This window comes from Colias eurytheme, chromosome 16 (genome assembly GCF_061535395.1).
Source record: "Colias eurytheme isolate Ceu_HAF_F1 chromosome 16, ilColEury1 Martin Lab GWU primary, whole genome shotgun sequence".
Lineage (NCBI taxonomy): Eukaryota > Metazoa > Arthropoda > Insecta > Lepidoptera > Pieridae > Colias > Colias eurytheme.
In genome coordinates, this window is record NC_142995.1 from 5,468,686 (window position 1) to 5,489,197 (window position 20,512).

The following is a 20,512-nucleotide window of genomic DNA, read 5'->3' on the forward strand; positions in this document are numbered from 1 at the left end:
AATAAGTAAATAAATCTGTAAAATTTTGTAAAAAGAGGTTGCTTATTATAGGGAATATTATAAATTACGATAAAATAATGAATTTAAATGCATATGTACACTGTACAGTAATATTTTAATCAATTTTATTAACATTTCACTGCTCGGATCGTTCAGTTACATAAAATACCTTCCTACGCGGTAACATAAGCTATTCAATGCGATATTGAAACGGCTTCAAAATTATACCTTTATTGAATATTGTATAAAATACGGATGTCCTTTGTCTTTCAACGCAGTCGTGCACATTGTCTCATTGTCTATTCGTAGGAAATACTTTCATGTGCTTCAGTATATCCTAACTTTATAACTGCTGTCGGCGCTAAACCACTGGCAGCTATATTCCTTGAAAATTTTACGGACGGAATCGATAACCACTTTTATTATAACTGTAAATAAACTTATTGCATTAATCATAGATAGTTTTCCATATTGGAGAGTCTATTGCATATTACGGAATACTAAGCGGAATACCTACGGATTAAGTACAGTAATTATATTTTTTTTATTTAAAGTATAACAAAAAAGAGCTATAAGAAATTCTTATTTTAACAATTGTACGAAATTTTATAATATATTACAATTTTTGTAGAGCCACGTAGTAAGTAGGTATTGAAGCAAAGTTAGGTACTCAATGCGAGCATAAATCTTCCAAAAGCATGCTCATTACTCCACAGTCCAAACCCTATAAATCAATCATTCAACGCTTACCAAATAGAAGCCATAACAACACCTTTAACATCTCTAATAATTGCTATTGCAATATGTCATGAAATTTATTAGTACGTTCAAATAATAGTATTGCAGTTATTGAGTTATTTATAAAGCATGTATCCATAATCTTATCGCAGGTCTTTGATAGTGCCGCTTCATAAACAACTTTAGCACAACCAATCTCAATTAGAAGGCAGTTTCATAAATTAAATGCACCAAGTTTTGACAAGTAAGGTGCTGTAGGAAATTAGCTCTGAAGTCTGTGCTGGGAAATTGAAATTGTGTAGATCAACCTGTTTCAAAGTAGAGTTATTAAAACTAATATTATAATAGGTACAGAAGACTCCGTACCTATCTAGATTTTCCGTAAACTGTAACTGCTCTTTTCAAATGGTTTATAGTTTTTATTTAAATATTTTGTAAATGCAATGAGCAGTAAATTGTTAAAATATTTCCTATTGCTACTTATAATAATTTTATTTCTATAGGTAACAAGTGAAATGTTAAAAATATACTCATTCATGTTTATCATTTCATATAAGTATTAAACTCGGCGTCTAACATCACCATACTATTACGATTCTTTACTACGTCATGTTTTAGAATGCACTCCGATGCGGTGGGCGGTCTATTTTCTTAAACAATTTATGCGTTCGGCGCCTTTGCTAGATATCATATCGGTGACGGACTTACCAAATCATTGATAATGTAAATAATGGTTCAGATAATTTACGAGAGAAACTATTTGCGCCGATGATCAAGTCGATATTATAATTGGCAATTCATTTGTGTCGCCATTCGCCGATCTAGAGATACGGGATTTATTATATTGGTTAATAATTAGTTATAATGGTACAGGGTAATTAATTCAACAGAGCGACTTTCTATTGGTCCTTTGCAAATTGAAATGGTTTTGTTCTACCTGATGGTGGTGCAGCGGTATTTAGTTAACAATATTTGGGTAAGATTTAAAAGAGTGAAATATGACCACATGTTCAAATTCTTGTCAAAGCATTTGTACATGTGGCCACTTCTAGGACTGTATTTAATATTTTCTATATTATTACCAGTCTGATTTCTCCGCGATGTTTGAAACGCCATATCAACGGTCGCGTAAATATTTAAAAATTCTCGTGCATGGCATTAAAATCGATGCTAATATTGGAACTTTTACCATCTTTTGTTTGTTTATCGATGGCCAAATACACGATCGACGGTTCATCCGGCATCACGTCGCATTTTCAATGATATCGTGTGAAAACGTGCTACAGATTTTGCTATCTGCCAGTATATCTGGCAGTATATCTGACTGATCATGACGGAAATATCACCGTAGTAGATGGGCACTGGGCAGGTCAGCGGATTTTTATGAAGATAACCGCGGATTATTCACGATTTGTCGTACACCGTTAGATGTGAGATGGTTCGAATTGCGAGTATTTAATAGGTAGGAATTACTTACCTACGTGGATGAGTAAATATAGAGGGTCTTGAGGTTAGCAATTAGTAATAAAGTGAATATTTAGTGTCCATGTTGCTCTTTTATAAACTTGAAATGAAAATGTTAAGGTTTCTATCACTAGAAAAATGTATATATCAGAAATACTTCTTGTACCTATACAGAAATAAACTGTTAACATATTCTCTTCCATTCTTTATTTCTCGAAGTCTTTGTATGAAATGGAAATTGGATGACAAGTGCAATTCTCTACTTTAATAGTTGAAGAATATAAAATTCAATATAGGTACAGGACGGATATTGGCACTAGCGTGACTGCGTCCCGTCTTTCTCTACAAGTTTTAAGAGCGTCTTCTTTAAAATAATATTTTCTTTGAACCTGAATATGAATATTAGGTAGATATTGACATTGTTAAATTATCTTTAGGTCCTTTATGTTCAAAATAGTTCTTGATTTTATTTCTATAAAAACGTATATTTCATACAAGCTCCAGGCATTATTTGAAATTGCAACAAGCTCTGTAAAGATCTATTTAATAATATGGAATAATAACAATCGCGATCTTTCCTTTTGAGATCATATTAAACGTTAACATTAAATCATAAAAATATTGTAAAAGTCCATCATAAATCATATTCACAGTACCGCTTTTACTATACACAATAAGGACTATAATAAAATCGAAATTCTAAGTACAGTACCTATCGTTGACACCTCACCTATAATTAAAAAAACTCGCCTGTATTGTTAAATCTAATCATCTATATCAATAGCTTTAAGGTTTATTTCTGTAAGCAACAATGTATTTGAAAATAACGCATTTTGTTTACAGATAAATATTCTGGTCGTGGAGTTGCATGCATTATTGCCGCTTCCGTGTCTGCAGATGACGGCTTTGTGAGCTTCCACGGAATAACATATTTAAGTAAAGGGCAGTGATAAATTGTTCGATACGTTTTTCTATTGTGCTAGAATGAGGCTGGTGATAAAGAGTAATATAAATAATTGTTTGGTGATAAAGATTTAGCGAAGTTATAGAAAGAGCGTTAAGAAGTTACTTTCCATAAAACAATAATTAAAAAAAATTATAAAATTAATTAATCAACAGAATTAGTGGTTAATTTATTACCTTGATTAATTTGATTTATTTTGTATTTATTTACATCATTTACATTGCAGATTGCCTTTTTTTTGCAGATTGTGTTAGAAAAACAGGATAAAAGAGAGTTGTCGTCATAAGAGTCTTGACTGATAGTCATCAGAATCTACAGTTTACAGTTACATTTTTACCCTTTTTTGACAAGATAGTCATGCATTTGACTGCGTCCTACCTGAATCCTGATGATCCAGTCTATGGAGGGGCATGCCTGCCTAGATATAGATAGAGCTTATTTACTTTTAAATACCTACCTTTGTTCCGTTTATTCTTCTATTCATTCTATTATTCTTTCCAGGATAAAGTTCTTCTTGAAGGGTGGTCACATAATATGTGTATATAAATATTTTATATTTAAATGGAATAATTCAGTACAGTACAACACAAAAACATAATTTATTAAGTTGATGGAAAAGAACGCCTTGTCTCTTACCGTCACCTGTGACGCTCCTGTGTGATGAATGTGACAAAATATTACCGTATTATCATAGATGAAATTCCCTTTTGTAACAAAATGTAAACCGATTCTGTTTCTCTAAGAAATGCAGTTCTTAAAGTAAGTAATAGATAACATAGGTAGTATAATTTGTACTTTGTGTTGTTACCTCTTGATGGAATTGCATTTCAATAGTTTATATTTTTAAATTAATCACACAATTCACTTGTAACACTTTTATTTAGCTTTAGATTCTTTTTTTAATATAAAAATTACGGGTTTCTTAAAGCATCGCCATGACGTGTAGTTTATTATCTGCTTCATTTAAAATCTAAACAATAACATAAAATAAAATAGAGAAAATCCCAAGGGTTATACACATAGAGCTATTTTGAACAATGTGAACTATTGGTACGATAATAACTAGCTGTAATCAATTTCATACTGCGCATTTGTACTGCTGGCTTAATACACAAGTGGGGCTTGTAAGAATGTGTAACGGATGCCGTTCTAGTTTCAATGTCGGGGACAAAGGGTCAAACCGCGGGACCGCGTTGTGGTGACACCACCGCTTTACATGCGACACTTATTCTTATGAATCTGGATTGTTTGGTTTACTTTCGCTGTAATGTTATTGATATAATATAGTCTAATCTTGAAGTATAAATAATGTATTAGTACAACCTATAGAAGTTATAGTTTATTGTATTTAAAGATTAGTTTTGTCGTGGGAAACTTAACTCCAATATGGAATTAGAATTTGTTCTGAAGTTTTTATCAATGAGAAAATAGAGTTAAAATAGCATATCTTCCTTCAATATGTTACCAACGTATGTCACATTTCTCATATTGAAGGAATATATTTCATCTTTGAAGCGTTTGTTAGGCTTTCAAGGGAATTGCTTATCTTCATTCACGAGCAAAAAAAAAATAATGTTGTAAGTCTTTAGCCTTACCTACTTGGATATTAGATGTTTTTAATGTTTTTACTTTTTCTATTCACTTTTGATCGTTGTCGGTAGAGAAATATAATTGATCTTATTGAAAAAAAGTAGTTAAAAAATTAATTTATGTAGATAGCTGACAATAAATTATTACTTTTATACATATACTTTATATTTTTTCTCAAGTGACGCTATAACAACATTATACGTCCCTCCGTGTCTAAGACGGAGCCAATCGTAACAAAATTTCTTAGTATAATGGGCAAAGACAGGCGTAGAATGGCGGCTATTGTCCAATATCCACGCCTAGTTTAGCATGCTCAATAATGGGGGTGGAGACAGGACAATGTGGGTATCATAATATCTGTGGCATCGATTTTCGTTATCATTCCTATTCAGATTTAATCGACGTCCACCATTGTGACTATCTGGTGCATTCTTCGTATTCTTGACCGTGACAGGACATGAAATTATATTATCCTTTAAATATCTACTTTCTATGTATGAAACAGCGCCTTTATCCTTTATAGGAAGGGAAAAATTAAAGATCCGTCCGGGGTTTAGAGAAAATGTTTGCACTTATCAGCTCTATGTAAACTCTACCTGTAAAAATCTTTAAAATTAAGTAGGTATTTAATAGGTACTTTTTTGCTAAATACGATTCTTAATACATACTTACACTGCTTATAATTATTATTGTTTTCAAATATACTAGTTATATCTACTAAGTACAATATTACGTCTTTCAGTAATTAGGTACTTAAACTACCTAGTACCTACTTATAGAGTTAATCCAATTGTTTAAGTGAGTTGTTGGTATAATTATTATATTTCGTATAACGCGACAGTCAACATTAAATGAGCCTAATAAAAAAACAAATGAATCCGTAACACAGTTAAAGCAATAGAGATACGAAATGGGGTAATGAGAGCAAACATTTTACTAACAAGCCAGTTCTGATATTGTCAACAATGATAACTGCATTCGTGGAGAACGAAGCATAACTCATTTCATTAAACTGTAGCTTTACGGTGCGCCTGCGGGCCCATTTAATTCAAAGAACAAGCTACCAACTCATTGTGACTACTTTATATCGACCTCCCGCAGTAACAAATATCCATAACTCGTCAACTGAATGGAGTGTCAACGTATACTGGTCATAATTCACTTTTTAACCGCTAATGATATCTTTGTAACGCTGTGAAAGTATTAATCCTATTTTAATTTGACTAATTGCAACATTAATTGACGGAAAGTTCGGGTTCAGTGTGTAGGTGTTGATTATAGTATTTATGCTTGTTAAGCGACATTTATATTATATTTTCTTTTATGTTGATATACTGGCAAAGATCAGAGCATCGGTCGAGAATTTTGTATAGGTACTCTATCTATTGCAATATAAGAACAGTATCATATTATTATAATATCTGTGCAGGAACTATATTTTATGTTAGTATCAAAACACATTACAAGTAGACCTATAGCTTACTACTAATAGGCTGAAATCTTAGCATTAAAATCGGCTGATTATTGAGACAACAATCCATAATATGAATAGATCCTAATTTGTAAATTTATGTCTTAATCCATACTAATATTATAAATGCGAAAGTAACTCTGTCTGTCTGTCTGTTACTCAATCACGCCTTAACTACTGAACCAATTTGCATGAAATTTGGTATAGAGATATTTTGATACCCGAGAAAGGACATAGGATAGGTTTTATCTCGGAAATCCTACGGGAACGGGTTTTTCTTTGAAACACGGGCGAAGCCGCGGGCGGAAAGCTAGTAATACATACACCCTAGTACCTAATAGCAAATTAGCAAAGAAAGAAAAACTCCTTTAAAGTATTCCTTCCACAGAATAAAAATGCTATTACGTTGAAAACGTGACCATTATAGAATATAAAAAGGCAAGTATCGGTAAAGGTAAATCCTAGTCTCAAATTTGTCAATACCATCGATGCGTATGAACATTGAACACGTTGTTACGTTATGGACTGTCACCGCCCGCTGGGACCACGGCGCGGATAACTAAGGGTGAATCCACATCGTGATAATATGGTAATAGGTAACTTATTACGGTAATGTTACCATTTTATTCATAAACGCTATTTAATTGTGTTATTTATAACTAGTGTATGCATGGATTCCCCTTATCCTTCCAATATTTATCATCATCATCATATTATATCATGATAAAATTATCCCTACTATTATTTAATATTATAAATGCGAAAGTAACTCTGTCCGTCTGTCTGTCTGTCTGGCTGTTACGCTTTCCCGCTTATACCACTCAACCGATTTTGATGAAATTTGGCACAGACAATCTTTAGACCCTGAGAAAGAACATAATACCTATGCTACCTTTTATTGCGAAATATGTACCACGGGCGAAGCCGGGGCGGACCGCTAGTTGTTAATAAAAATAAAACAGACCTACCACAATACTTATATACGTATATTGTATCTTAATAATAGTAGATATTATTTGGAACATAATCTTTTACGATAAATTTTAGTCTAATGCTGCAATTTCTCTTAATTTTTAATTCCAGAGTTACTATAAATTCAATGCAAAAATGAATAATTAGTACCTAGTTAGTGTGTAAAAACGGATGTAGTTGAGACTAGAAAATTATTCAAACCACAGCTCACACTGTGGATCTACCCTTATGGTTAGTTGTACGATAATCACCGATCATTGAGCGGTCACTTTGAAAAAAACTAGAGCGTTACATGATATAAAGATAGCCTGTCTTCGAGCGATGGGCGAATGGGAACTGCGTATCGAATATCAACCACATCAAAGCAAGCGTTTGGAAAACGCTTTGGCAATGTTATGCAAAATATATTATATTCCTTAGAAAAGTGTATCCAATAAATTAAATACCGCCTACCATAATTATTATAATATTACGGTATGAAGAATACCTCTCGTATCAATTATCATTATCATCACGTCATATAATATCCTTCGCCACTACACTGTATTAAAAATGTTTGCATACAAGTGAGAGACTCGCGTTTACGTCTATCCGGTTATATTTTGTGAATTTTACAAAACAAAAATTATTAATTCATAGTTACAACTCTCATGGTGCCCTCTATTATTAAAGAGTAGAAACAAAAATTTTGAGATATTTTATATCAGCGCCACCTAGTGTTGAGTAGTAAAAATAAAACATACAGCAATTGTGATAAATATCAATAGATGGCGCTTATATTAATTTAGTTATATTTTTCACTTTTTATTTAACAATTTATCAAATTAATATATGAATAATTAATACCTTTTAAATTTTAATTATAACATTAAAAATAATAATTTTGTTTTACCTTTTTTAGGTTTAAAAATTTATGCAAGTAATGACAAATCGACAAAATGTCACATCACTAATGTCAGTCTCAGTGAATGTCAACAAATTGAAAAGTGGATTCTTGTTTTTATTTTTTATTAATTTGATCAAATTTTATTAATTATGTGGTTAATATCAAAGAGGGCTCATAATTAAATTCCCTGCTATTGGAGAAGGTCTCCGTTCACATTCAATATGCAAAACTTACGGTTATATTTTAGACATTACCGTCTTCTGTGCTATGCTCAAAAAATAATACAGAGATATACCTTTAATCATTATAGTACTGTATATGGTAGCCTAGACGCGTTTTCTTATCATATAATATCAGATAGTCACACGAAAGATGACTCAAGAACATTAAGACCAGCAAGTAACGTTATGAATGATGTTACAAGAAGACACTTCACTGTTGCTGAAAATAAAAATTCTGTTGATTTAACAAAATTATCAGCACAAGAATTAGACAACATGCTGCTAGAACTTCATAAACTAAACAAAGATAAGGAATTACTGCAATATATAAGTGAAAGCCAGAATAAGAAAGTTATAATAGGAAAAGATGTTATAAAAAAGCTTTTCAGGGATTACAGTTTTAGTGGAAAGGTTGAAGCAGTTGAGCATCTGAGAATATATACATCTAAAGTGATACCTCTGTTATATGAAAAAAATGGAGAATTTTTACATTATTCTGCTAAAGCTCAATGTCTGAAAGGGAATTCGCAAAAAGGTCTCTCTATTTTAGATAATGCATATAGAAAGTATACAAATTTGAGGGCATTCTACAGAATAATATTGAAAGAATTAATTCATGATTCTGTTATGAACAGGTCGGAGGCATCAATGGTTACTTTTAAGAAATATGTTCTAGAGTTAAGTGAGAAATGGAATGATAGTTACCCGCTCGTGTGTCTTTGGCATGTGTGCTGGAAGAGTGACTGGTTTTCAGATCAAATGCTGGCTAATGAACTATTGGAAACATCTGAAAGCCTTCAAAAAATTATGAGAGAGATGTTAGTATTAATTTTGTCATTTTCTATTTATTCTGATTATTCCAAAATTGAAGACATTTTTCAATATTAAAATTATTTCTCTGATGGTTCAATGTAGTACGGTGCACTTGCATCAAACAAGCAAATGCTTGTTCTTACCCCACTATGTCAAATTTGTCAAAAACTTTGTCAAATTCTTTTAGCGTAAACATGTGTTGAGCATTATTTTATTGTTCTTAGTACGTTTGAAATGATTCTATGCAATGTCCTAATACTGAACAACACTGAATACAAGTTTGCATTTACACCAAAAGATCACGAAAGAATGCTCTTCGAAATTGTTAACTACAAATATTTTACTTTTATAATTTATTTTTTCAGGGCAGGAACATTTTGCCTGGCTGCATTAAAGGAATATAATGAGGATGCTGTAACAAGACTCCTACAGACGTTGCTCAAATATCATATGATGGCTGAATATACCCAAGTTTTACAGATTTACTTCAACTTTAAATGTATGTATAATTAATGCAGTTCTCTTCTATGATGGTAATCATTAACGTCTATCAATCACGCTTTTATTTTACTATTTAAGTTACCGGTTGGCTTGGTAGTGACCCTGCCTCCCAAACCACTGGTTGTGGGTTTGATTCCCACCTGGGGCAAATATTTGTGAGATGAAGATAGATGTTTGCTCTGCGTCTGGGTGTTAATTATCTATATAAGTATTTATTTAAAAATTATTATATATGTATGTTTATTAGCCATCTGGTATCCATAACACAAGCGAAAGATTAGTATGGGATCAGACCTTGTCGTGTGTGAAAATTGTCCTGAATATTTATTTTATTTACTATTCAAATTAAATTAAAAAGAAGTGCCATTTCTCATTGGGGAAGTTATTTTTATTTATGAAGGGAAATTATCAGACAAGAAGTGCAGTTTTTTAGTAAAAAACATCCATATTAATTAATTTGTTGTGAAAACTAGGCTCGTTGAATGGAAATTTACATTTTTTAACAATGTAATTTGCATGAAAATTACATTAGGTAAATTATGTATTTTAAGAAATAATGTACTATTTCAAAATATATTACACTAGTTGCGCTCCGCGGTTTCACCCGAAGTGCTCCACTCAAGTGGTCTTTGATATTATAGCCTAGCCTTCCTCGATAAATGGTCTATCTAACACTGATAGAATTTTCAAATTGGACCAGTAGTTCCCAAGATGAGCGCGTTCAAACAAACAAATTCTCCAGCTTTATAATATTAAGTATAGATTTTATTCTACCCGGGAGATATCAGTTTTAAGATATTTGTTGGTAATATTTAATTTTTACTAAAATTTTCAGTAAAAAACAAGGACATTAGAGGGTGCACAGAGATCCTGCGAAATTGTGAAGTTTTGGGCATAACATTACCAACATACCTTCAGAGTCAATTTATAAACATATTAATTGGAAGGAAAGATGCAGATAAAACAGTACCAGCCAAAACAGACTTCAAACTCAAGTTTTAAGTATTATATTTTAACAAATGTTACTGTAGATATTGTATATTTGTAAGTAGATTTGTATTTGTAGATATAATAAAGTATTTTTAATGTAGAATGTGGTTTTTGGTTACTTTTCTTAATTAAACCTTTTTAAAATACTTTTAAACATGTATTCTCTGTACTACACGTTTTCACGCGGGTAAATATTTCTTAAAGGAAGTATAACTATAATATATATAATTTATGTTATTCTGGTACATAAGCTATGTCAACCTATGATATATAAAAAAGCTAGATACATTACCCGCTCTCTATTTTGGCAAGAAAAAACTCAGCTAAGTGCCCGAGTTTCACTTAGTCACGCACCATTCAGCGTCGTGGCTGGACGTTCTTTTTATATTTTAATCGGCAGTTGTTATTACGAATTACACGAGTGAGACATGTATTATGTCTCGTGCGTTAGAGTGAAAGAGAGAACAACTGTATTGGTGATAATGCGTTAGTAAGTAGGTATGTATTAATTACGCTGTTTTTTAGTGCAATGATGTTGGCGTATGCCGCGTCTACTAGTATAATAGAGTCATTGATGTCAACACAAAGTATCATCAAAATCTGTTCAGTGGTATTCGCGTGAAAAAAAAAACATTAATAAATTCATACATTTTTAATAAAATTTTAGCGTTTATATTATAAGTAGAAGGTGGAAGAAATCGTGATATTAACTTCTTAAATAAACAATAATTTAGCAGGTTTTCAAAGTTCATTGTTCAGTAAGAAACATACCTGTTACTGCATTGTTTGGCTAGATGGCGCTATATGAAAACTTATATTTAGCGAATTGTTTATTATTATCTATTATAGTATTATATATTTTTATCTGTGTTGTTACTAAGTTGTATCAGTAGAGTCTGTTGCTCTCAATATTACATATATCAGGAAGAAGACGACAATGAAAGGTTATCGTTTAAAAGTTATTTAAACATTCGACAGACACGCTTTAGATATAATACTATAGTCTATACTCTATAGTAAAGTATTATCCTAACCTCATCCTAACAGTTTTTGGCCAATTTTTGTCACATGTCAAAGATTTGAGCCTCTTATTGCAATCAGGTTTTACACTTATTACTTTAAACAGTACATTTGTCTTCAAGTATGATTTGCCTATAGTCTATAGGTACTTTTACTATTTGTAAAGAAGAATGAGGGCTAAATTAACTTATTTTTGTTGGAGGGATGATAGAGAAAGCATATAATATCTTTGCTGTCATATTATGATTCACTAGGTAGTAGGTACATTTTTTAAATAAATAAAGTTAACTATATTATTTGATGTAATATTAATATAAGATCTTACATTGAAATTTCCTTATCAAATTATATTACTCATTAGTCATTAACCGTTCATAATTTGTATAACTATTTAGGTAGTTGTTTCATTTCGTCCAATTAGTATTTTCTGAACTTATTTCTTTAGGAATATAGTATTTTTTTTCCTAAACCAAGTGAGATTAGTTGTTATCGTCAACTTGAATTTGGTCCGTAATGGCAATGAAAAAAACTATAAGTCTTCGTCTACGGTCTAGCTTTAAGAGGCCAATGTCCTTATCAATGAAGAAAATCTTGTAGACAAAAAATTGATACACACGCATAAAGGCTGGTTTACTCGTGATTAGTAACTAAGTGCTTAGTGCTTAGTGCTTGTCACTAATACTACGTGTCCATGTTGTCGAATGTCGCTTGCTGGCATTTTAAAAAGGTAATAAGTTAAACGAGCAAGCGAGCTGGTCAATCGGACAAGAACCTCAAATCTAGTACCTACCTATCATTGAAATAAAAAAATAATAATATTAAGGTATGGAATAAAGGAAAACAACTCCTTCAATACAAACATTAACTTTATTGAGATTTTCCAATAGGTACATTGTAGATAGGTAACATTATTAATAAAACTTAACAATAAATACATTAGTTATATAATATTATTAATTTAATAACTATCGGTAATAATATATTTATAATTTATATAAATTCGCTAAAATCTTGTAACTTCGTTATCCTTAGGTTTAGTGGCTGCGGCCTGCTCCATCTCAGTCTCTTTTCGGCGTATGATAAACAGTGATCTGAAATATATAATAATAATATTTTATAATTTTTTTACCATCAGGTGGTAACTAGCAAAAGATATACAAAGGCGATAAAATGATGACATCAAAGAATGATTGAACAAAATTGTCATTGAAAGAGTCAGTTTAAAAATTAAAAGCACAAAGAAAATAAAACAAAAAAGATATCGCGCGCATAATCGTATAGGAGCTACCAACGTTGACAAGTGAGAATTTTAGTATAGTTGGTTTTTTGATATATTGTTCCTCTAGCTATTTCGGTTAGAGTCCGCGCAGTCTGGCTGGCCGGAGTGGTTGCGTTCAGTAGTGCGCATCTTATCTGCACAGGAAATTATCCTTAATTTAAAGTCATTTTTTAACGCGTAATTTTTAAACTTTTGCGTTTAGATAGATCCATCAATCATAATTTTTTTATTGCAAGACGTTTTTTTCGTTGTTAAATAGGTGCCAGACGCAATTTTTAATTTCGTTTTTATAAAAAATTCAAATTATTTTAGAATGTCTGTAAATTTCATATTATGTTCTTCAAACATAATATAATCTAAAATTAATTAGCCAGACGCTAATTCGATTGTTAAGTATTAAATATGTACAAATAAAAACGTAGTGAAAGTAGGTAAGTATAACAATTTGATGATTGTGTATATGGAGAGATAGTTTAAAGTGCAAGACAGATAGAAAGGGTTGGCCGCGAAAATTAAATAACAATAAACAATAACTTTTTTTTTTTCGAAAATATAAGATGCATAGAAATTGAATTGTTCCTACTCTAGGATTCCCTGTGTTGTGGGAATAAGTACCTTCCATTGGTACATTTTATTCCTTAGGTAAAAAATAAACTATTAGGGTACATCAACAATCTTCTATACAAAACAATTTTTTTTATTACTCAACTAGCGACCCGCCCTGGCTTCGCACAGATGCGATGCTGATACTAAAATATATATATATATAAATCTCGTGTCACAATGTTTGTCCTCAATGGACTCCTAAACCATTTAACCGATTATAATAAAATTCGCACACCATGTGCAGTTCGATCCAACTTGAGAGATAGGATAGTTTAAACATGTAGGTACCACGGGTGAAGCCGGGGCGGACCGCTAGTATACTAGCTATATGTAAATCTTTGCCATGCTTCCACGCGATCACCGGGTGTGATTACACACCAGCATTTTTTAGAAAAGGCAAAGTCAGACCTTTTAAAATATTGGAAAAATCGAACGAATATCAACTAGCTTTTCAAAATATAATTACCGATGATGAAGAAATAGTGAAAAGTACCTTTATAACCCTTGAGAAATTTATTTGTCAAATGTACGGTGTCCAAAATTGTTGTAATATTAATGATGTTCGATTTCATCTGTTTTCAAGTACTTTCAAGTGTAAAAAATCTGAAGAAAACTTTGCAAAAAAATTTCGAAACTTCGACTCTTCCAGTTTACCACCCTGTAAAGCTGAATTGTTTCAACATTTATTAAGGGTTCGCTATGTGACTAAGCTATGGAGAAATGCACACCAAAAACAACCGACAGCTTTATCTCCAGTTCTGGTTGGACCATCAACAAAGATAAATACGATTTTGTTTGGTTTGAGGGAGAGCAATCACCTTCCACAGTTGTAGATGTTATTATTCAAAGTAAGTATTGAATAGAACATTAATCAAGAAAAACTAAATTATTATATTATAACGAACAAATCTTTTTTCTTTGAATAAATGAATTATTATTTTTTTTGTTACAGATAATGGAATATTGGAAAACAATAACAATTCCTTAGACGGCTTAGACGATAACATAAATAATTCTGACAGTGAGAGGGAAGATGATGATGATGATGATTATGAAGATGGCTTTTTAAATTTAACAATGTAATTGTTTAACCTTCATTGATATAGTTTTTATTCCATTCTTTTTAATGTATGGTAACTTTAATTTATTTTTCACTTTTATGTTTTTTTTTTTCATTTTAACTTTTTAATTTATAAGAACAAGTGTAAATAATATTGTATTCTTGCAATTATTTCCTGTCGCATAATTAAAATACACTAGCTGATGAGCTGCATGCTTCATTACTTTTTTTTATTTATACTCATTTTTTAATACTTAACAATCGAATTAGCGTCTGGCTAATTAATTTTAGATTATATTATGTTTGAAGAACATAATATGAAATTTACAGACATTCTAAAATAATTTGAATTTTTTATAAAAACGAAATTAAAAATTGCGTCTGGCACCTATTTAACAACGAAAAAAACGTCTTGCAATAAAAAAATTATGATTGATGGATCTATCTAAAGGCAAAAGTTTAAAAATTACGCGTTAACACGTTCACTGCGGCATGTCCAGTATCGGGCCATCAGCGACTACACCACAGTGCGGCGCCCAAAATCGCAGTTTTCATCGTGGTGCGGCGAGGTTTTTTATATGTTAATCAATGACTAGAAAAGAGACAAATATATTTTTGTGATCACAGTTTGAAGTAGGACTCAATTTCGTTTAAAAATCGTATGGCAAAATATTGGACCAACGCATAGAAAAGAAACCGTTTCTTTTGTGTGCGGCATGTCAAATATTTTGCCATGGACAAGCACCTCATGCCGCACTGTACTGCGAGCGCGCCGCGTGTCAGTCTCGCATAGTGATGCACCAGGACCGAAGCACTTTTCTTTTGAGTTTTTTTAAATGACAATGATACCTTAAAGGCTTTAGTTTTTTTACTTTCTTTTATTTCGTAGCATAAACGCAAAAATGTGATGACAGTTGTGAAAATAATATAAAACATTAAAACAAAAGTTACTGAACAAATTAAAACAAAAGTTACTGAACAATTTCCTGATAGTACTCTATCAAGTACCTTGTTTTATATGTGTTTTTTTTTTGTAGCGACGATCTCGTTATCTGTTAACAAACAGACTGAAATATACAAAATTGATTTATATCGATATCGATGATTTATTTTACAGTGTTTCCCATCGCTATTACTGTAAACATGCCGTATCAACGCAGTGCGGGATGGCAAATAATTTTTCACAAAATCAGGGGTTTACATTTTCCCTCATATCTTTTAAACTATTCGGTCAAACTCAAAGCTATTCATGCGGTATATACTAGACTATATATACTATTATCTGAAAAAAAAAATTTTGAAATATCTTGAAATTTCAAGAAATTATTAACCTTCAAAGTCAGAAGGTGCGATGTGATAAAAATGGCTCATGACGCACAGTGGTGAACTTGCCGATGTGAAGTATGGAAGACATGCCGCAACAACGGTAAGTTTGGCATTTTAGGTGCCGCAGTGAACGTGTTAAAAAATGACTTTAAATTAAGGATAATTTCCTGTGCAGATAAGATGCGCACTACTGAACGCAACCACTCCGGCCAGCCAGACTGCGCGGACTCTAACCGAAATAGCTAGAGGAACAATATATCAAAAAACCAGCTATACTAAAATGACTTCTTTTTCAACGTTAATAGCTCCCGTACCATAATAAAACGAGAACATTGATGAATTGAGATGGAATCCTTATTCTTGAAAGCACATAATTAAATATTATGTTATATTTGTACCATTTATACGATGGTTATAACTTATAACTTATAGCCTATAGGTAACACAAACGAATTATGGAATATTATGTCACTATCAGTGTAAAATTTACACCATAAAATTAACTAAAATCTTATAATTAGCTGAACTACTTAACATCATTAGGTACTGTATCTCGTTACTGAGTGCTTTTTTATTTTATTTTTATTCGATATGGCAACATTGGTAAAATCTGGCAAAGGCCCTGTTTATATAAAATTTTTTTTACAAAAACATACCAACATGCCCTTTAACGATTTCTTAAAAAGAAACTAGTAAAAAATATTACTTCATTCAACATGAAATTAATTTCAACACTACAAATGAACGACCAATCGTAATAGTTGTAAGGAATAAAAGTAAAAAACTGTCTCAAAATAGGGCCGTTAGAAGGTCGATTATAGTAATTCTTAAAATTTCAGAAATAGCACATTTTCTAACAGTTCAAGGTCGGCTGCCAATAGAAATCGTTAGAAGGGCAAGATAGCGTTGACCGCAAGTATATTTTTTGCGATAATGTTGAAATGCCATTCAAACAACGAGAACCGGCAACGTGGAAGTATGCATTTACAAGTGTTATTGTTCGATTCTTTAAAACTGAATACATTGTATAACATTCTACAATAAACTAGACGAATGTGATTTGTGTGACGCATTTGTGTTAGGTACGTTTCACGCCATAGGTAGGGAAGTAAGAATATCAAAATTCAATTGAATTGTTTGTAATTGCATTTAGTCTAAAATCGGCTAATGAGATACATTTTCCATCAATTGTCTCTTTTCCAATCACAATATTCCACCTCACTTTGACGGGTAATCATATGTGCTTAAGAGCCTATACGCACTATGCGGGTAGCCGCATTGCGGGTAGCCGTCCGGCTGACCGCAAGCACAATTATGTACGTAACCGCAGACCGCACAGTGCGCATAGAAATGAATATTACGTACATAATTGTGTTTGCGGTCAGCCGGACGGCTACCCGCAATGCGGCTACCCGCATAGTGCGCATACGCTCTAAGTGTGCCGTTTTTGAAAATCGAATGTGGTAACCAATCTACACATTTTCCCTTTAATATGATCGGTTAGTGTAGATATTTATTTTATAGTTATATACTTACAAATATATAAGAATAGCGGGAACAGCCAAACTGGCGCTGATGAGATAGAAAGCTCCCGCGAACGTTGACAACGTGCTGAGGTACACCTTGCTGTACACGGGCGAGTATATGACAGGAACCAAAGCCTCTGATATGCTGATTAGAGAGCTCGTTTTACCTGTAATAGATGATTTATAGGTTAGCCGTTAGATGGTATAGGATTCAAAAGTATGATAGTTGTGGGCAGGATGGTGTAGTCTTAATTGAGAGATATCAACGCGAAGGGATGAGATCTTCGAGAAATATAAACAATTTACAATTAATATACGAATCTACCTTAAATATGTACATACACATTTCCAAAAGAATAGAGTCGTATTTATGTTGTTTTAAGAGCTTTAGTTTGAAATTCTGTTGTTTGTTTCTTATGGCTGTCTGCGTGTCTGACGTCGTGTCTGTTACACGCAAGGATCTAAGTTAATAGGTAATTTATTTAAAAGTATTGCCTCAATGAAATTGTCCTTGGCTATGTTTAGTGATATCATGTGATATTACGGTTTTTAAGATTTAGGTTGGAAACTTCGCCGAAAATTTAAAATTACTGACTCATCTGTTCACTTACTTAGAATTAAGTATATTTACTGTGAATACTTCTCTCAGTAGAGTGTTCAATAAATTAGGCTTGGTTGGTTTTATTTAATTATTTATATTGAAAACATAAAAAAATGCTCTTATTGTAACATCTAATAGGTTATAGACGAGCCAGGATGTTGGGTCGTCAATAAATTTCTGAACCTTAAAGTTATATAAAGTTTTACATAAAGGAGGATTGATCATAGACGAAGGTCATCCAAGTATATCTTACTGTCTGAGCGTCTCGGATTGCATTTTCTAGACATTTTTAACGGATGCAAATTGAATAGTTCTGAAACATCTTGCGTCAAAATCAATACTAACTGATCTAATTATTAGCGAAAATATTATTGTGATATTATTGACAAAATGTGCACATAAAGCGGGCTACTCACACACCAACCGTAGGGACAATCTCGGTTGCACAGCGCGCGGTCGGAGCAATTTCAGCTGTTCTCTAATGCCCCCTACTTGCCTTTACACATCACAATTAAGGAGCCAATTAAGTGTGCAATTCCAATATCGCCCCTGCTGCAGGTATGTGAGTAGCCCGCATAATTTTACTCAAATTATTGTTGTAAAGATAAATGTACCTGTCTACACGTGGTAGGTACTTTTCCTTTCTCAAATCAACTAATTAGGTAGGTATTAACTATATTGGTATTCAAATTTTCAAACAACTTGGTACTTTACTCGCAAAGGACAAATTATACGGATATTTTTCATAGCTCTTTGTTATAACAATACATAATGTTATTAAATATATTGTTTGGATAATCAACAAAGCAAGCGAGCAAACTATACCAATTTAGAATATCAAACAATAGCCGTGTAATTAGTTAATATTGATAACGAGAGATGGAATATATATATCAAGGTTTCGTTTCGTAATCGTATTTACATTGTTCTTTAAGAATTTTTACGCTTTTCCTCAGTTTATAAATAACAATATCAAAATGTTTCCATTAGAACGGAATTATAACAATGACTGCAGTAAAACTCTCTATTCCAATTAGATTTTTTTTGGTAAACACAAAAAAATACACAGGGACTTAAAATAACAAAAAATATGGAGATTCGTTTATGTGTATAACAGTCACCAATAATTATTTCTCTATATCTTTCTTATGTTATTTCTACGATGCATATCTGTTTAACTTTTCGTCGATTTAAATATGTACCTATATAAATACATAGTTTAATTTTCAGCATCTTAATAGCAATATTATTTTTTTTTAATGTCTGATTCTCTACACTGAGTTGAGTGAGTATATTTTCCCGTGCCATCGTGATCAACAATCCTTTGAAAATCTTAAGAACTAGTAATATAATATTATCCTTATTATGAAATAGATATGATTCGAAACAGTTGCTAATGATTTGCTCTTTTTCTTACTTGTATCTATTACTTATACGAATATAGTTAGTACGTACGTACGTACGTATTGTTAGTTTAACATCTAGAGTATACGTATAATATAGTAAATAAACATTGTAAAATAAAAAAAAATCCATATTTTTATAAGCCAGGCGTTAGGTCAAACAACGACATTCATAACTTTAGATCAAAGTGTTTGTCGTCGTCTGAAGAGTCGCTTTTAACACGTCACACAAAAGATTCTTGAAGAGAACAATATATTTTAGTCCGGGATACATCGCCCATTTTTGCAAGTGATTACTATCAAGCAAATTTTTCGTGAGTAGCTTTATTTTGATGAGATGCCCAATAATTTCATGTACGAAACTCTCGATTGTGGTAGCTTACAGAGGTAACAAGGATAAAAATTTTTGATTTGATGGTTCTCAAATATTTATTACGCAATTTGTAGGACAATATGTCTGTTGGATTATATAAGTATTAAATAAGTGAAAATAAAAAAATCAGCTGGTTAGTAATCATTTATGATGACTTCGTTATCGATACACATTGGAAAGGGGGACTCTTTGATCAAACCATAGATTTTGTAGGACAAATATTTTTTCGAATAATTTAGATAATTATCTTGAGATTGAACAAAAAAAAACATTAGGGTAGACTGGGTACGATTGAAACAAAGGACGGTTGAAACAACACGAATATCTCGCAAACCGTTGGTGGGGGGGTTAGGGTTCCAAGGGGAAAATGAAGCACACAACTGTTCTAAACACGAACCACAATGTTGCGTCGATCTCCACGCGCTTCAGCTGATTTTATAAGACCCTATTGTGTTTTTATGACCAAAAGTAAGTATTTTTGCTTGGAGATTTTTAAAATTATTGGCGTTTCTATTTAAGTGACAGTATTAAGTGTGCGTTTTTGTTTGAAGTGAATCTTGTGGAATATGACATTGTGAATAGTTTTTGTGTATCATTGTTGTTACAATTACTATAACTGTATTTTACCAAAAGTAGGAGTTGGGGACGGTTGAAACATTTTTTTTGGGTACGGTTGAAACATTGTTTCAATTATTTTTTGTTTTTTTA

At 32.0% G+C, this 20,512-nt stretch overlaps 2 protein-coding genes across 2 annotated transcripts in view; one reads left to right on the top strand and one right to left on the bottom strand.

The window, feature by feature from the left end:
* The first annotated feature begins 8,178 nt into the window (after nt 1–8,178).
* Nucleotides 8,179–11,581, top strand: LOC149901786 (uncharacterized). Its single transcript, XM_090111245.1, has 3 exons — nt 8,179–9,124; nt 9,485–9,618; nt 10,456–11,581. The coding sequence occupies exons 1-3, from the start codon at nt 8,307–8,309 to the stop codon at nt 10,620–10,622; spliced, it is 1,119 nt and encodes a 372-aa protein (XP_089967371.1). The 5' UTR covers nt 8,179–8,306; the 3' UTR covers nt 10,623–11,581.
* Nucleotides 11,582–12,478: 897 nt separating this feature from the next.
* LOC149901787 (putative peptidoglycan muropeptide transporter SLC46) overlaps nt 12,479–20,512 on the bottom strand; it is a 36,461-nt gene continuing 28,427 nt past the window's right edge. Inside the window, exons 4-5 of the mRNA XM_090110760.1 lie at nt 17,438–17,594; nt 12,479–12,721 (exon numbers count right to left, since the gene is read on the bottom strand). Coding sequence (XP_089966886.1) covers nt 12,634–12,721; nt 17,438–17,594 — 245 coding nt within the window. The 3' untranslated portion in view covers nt 12,479–12,633. The remainder of the gene's footprint in view (nt 12,722–17,437; nt 17,595–20,512) is intronic.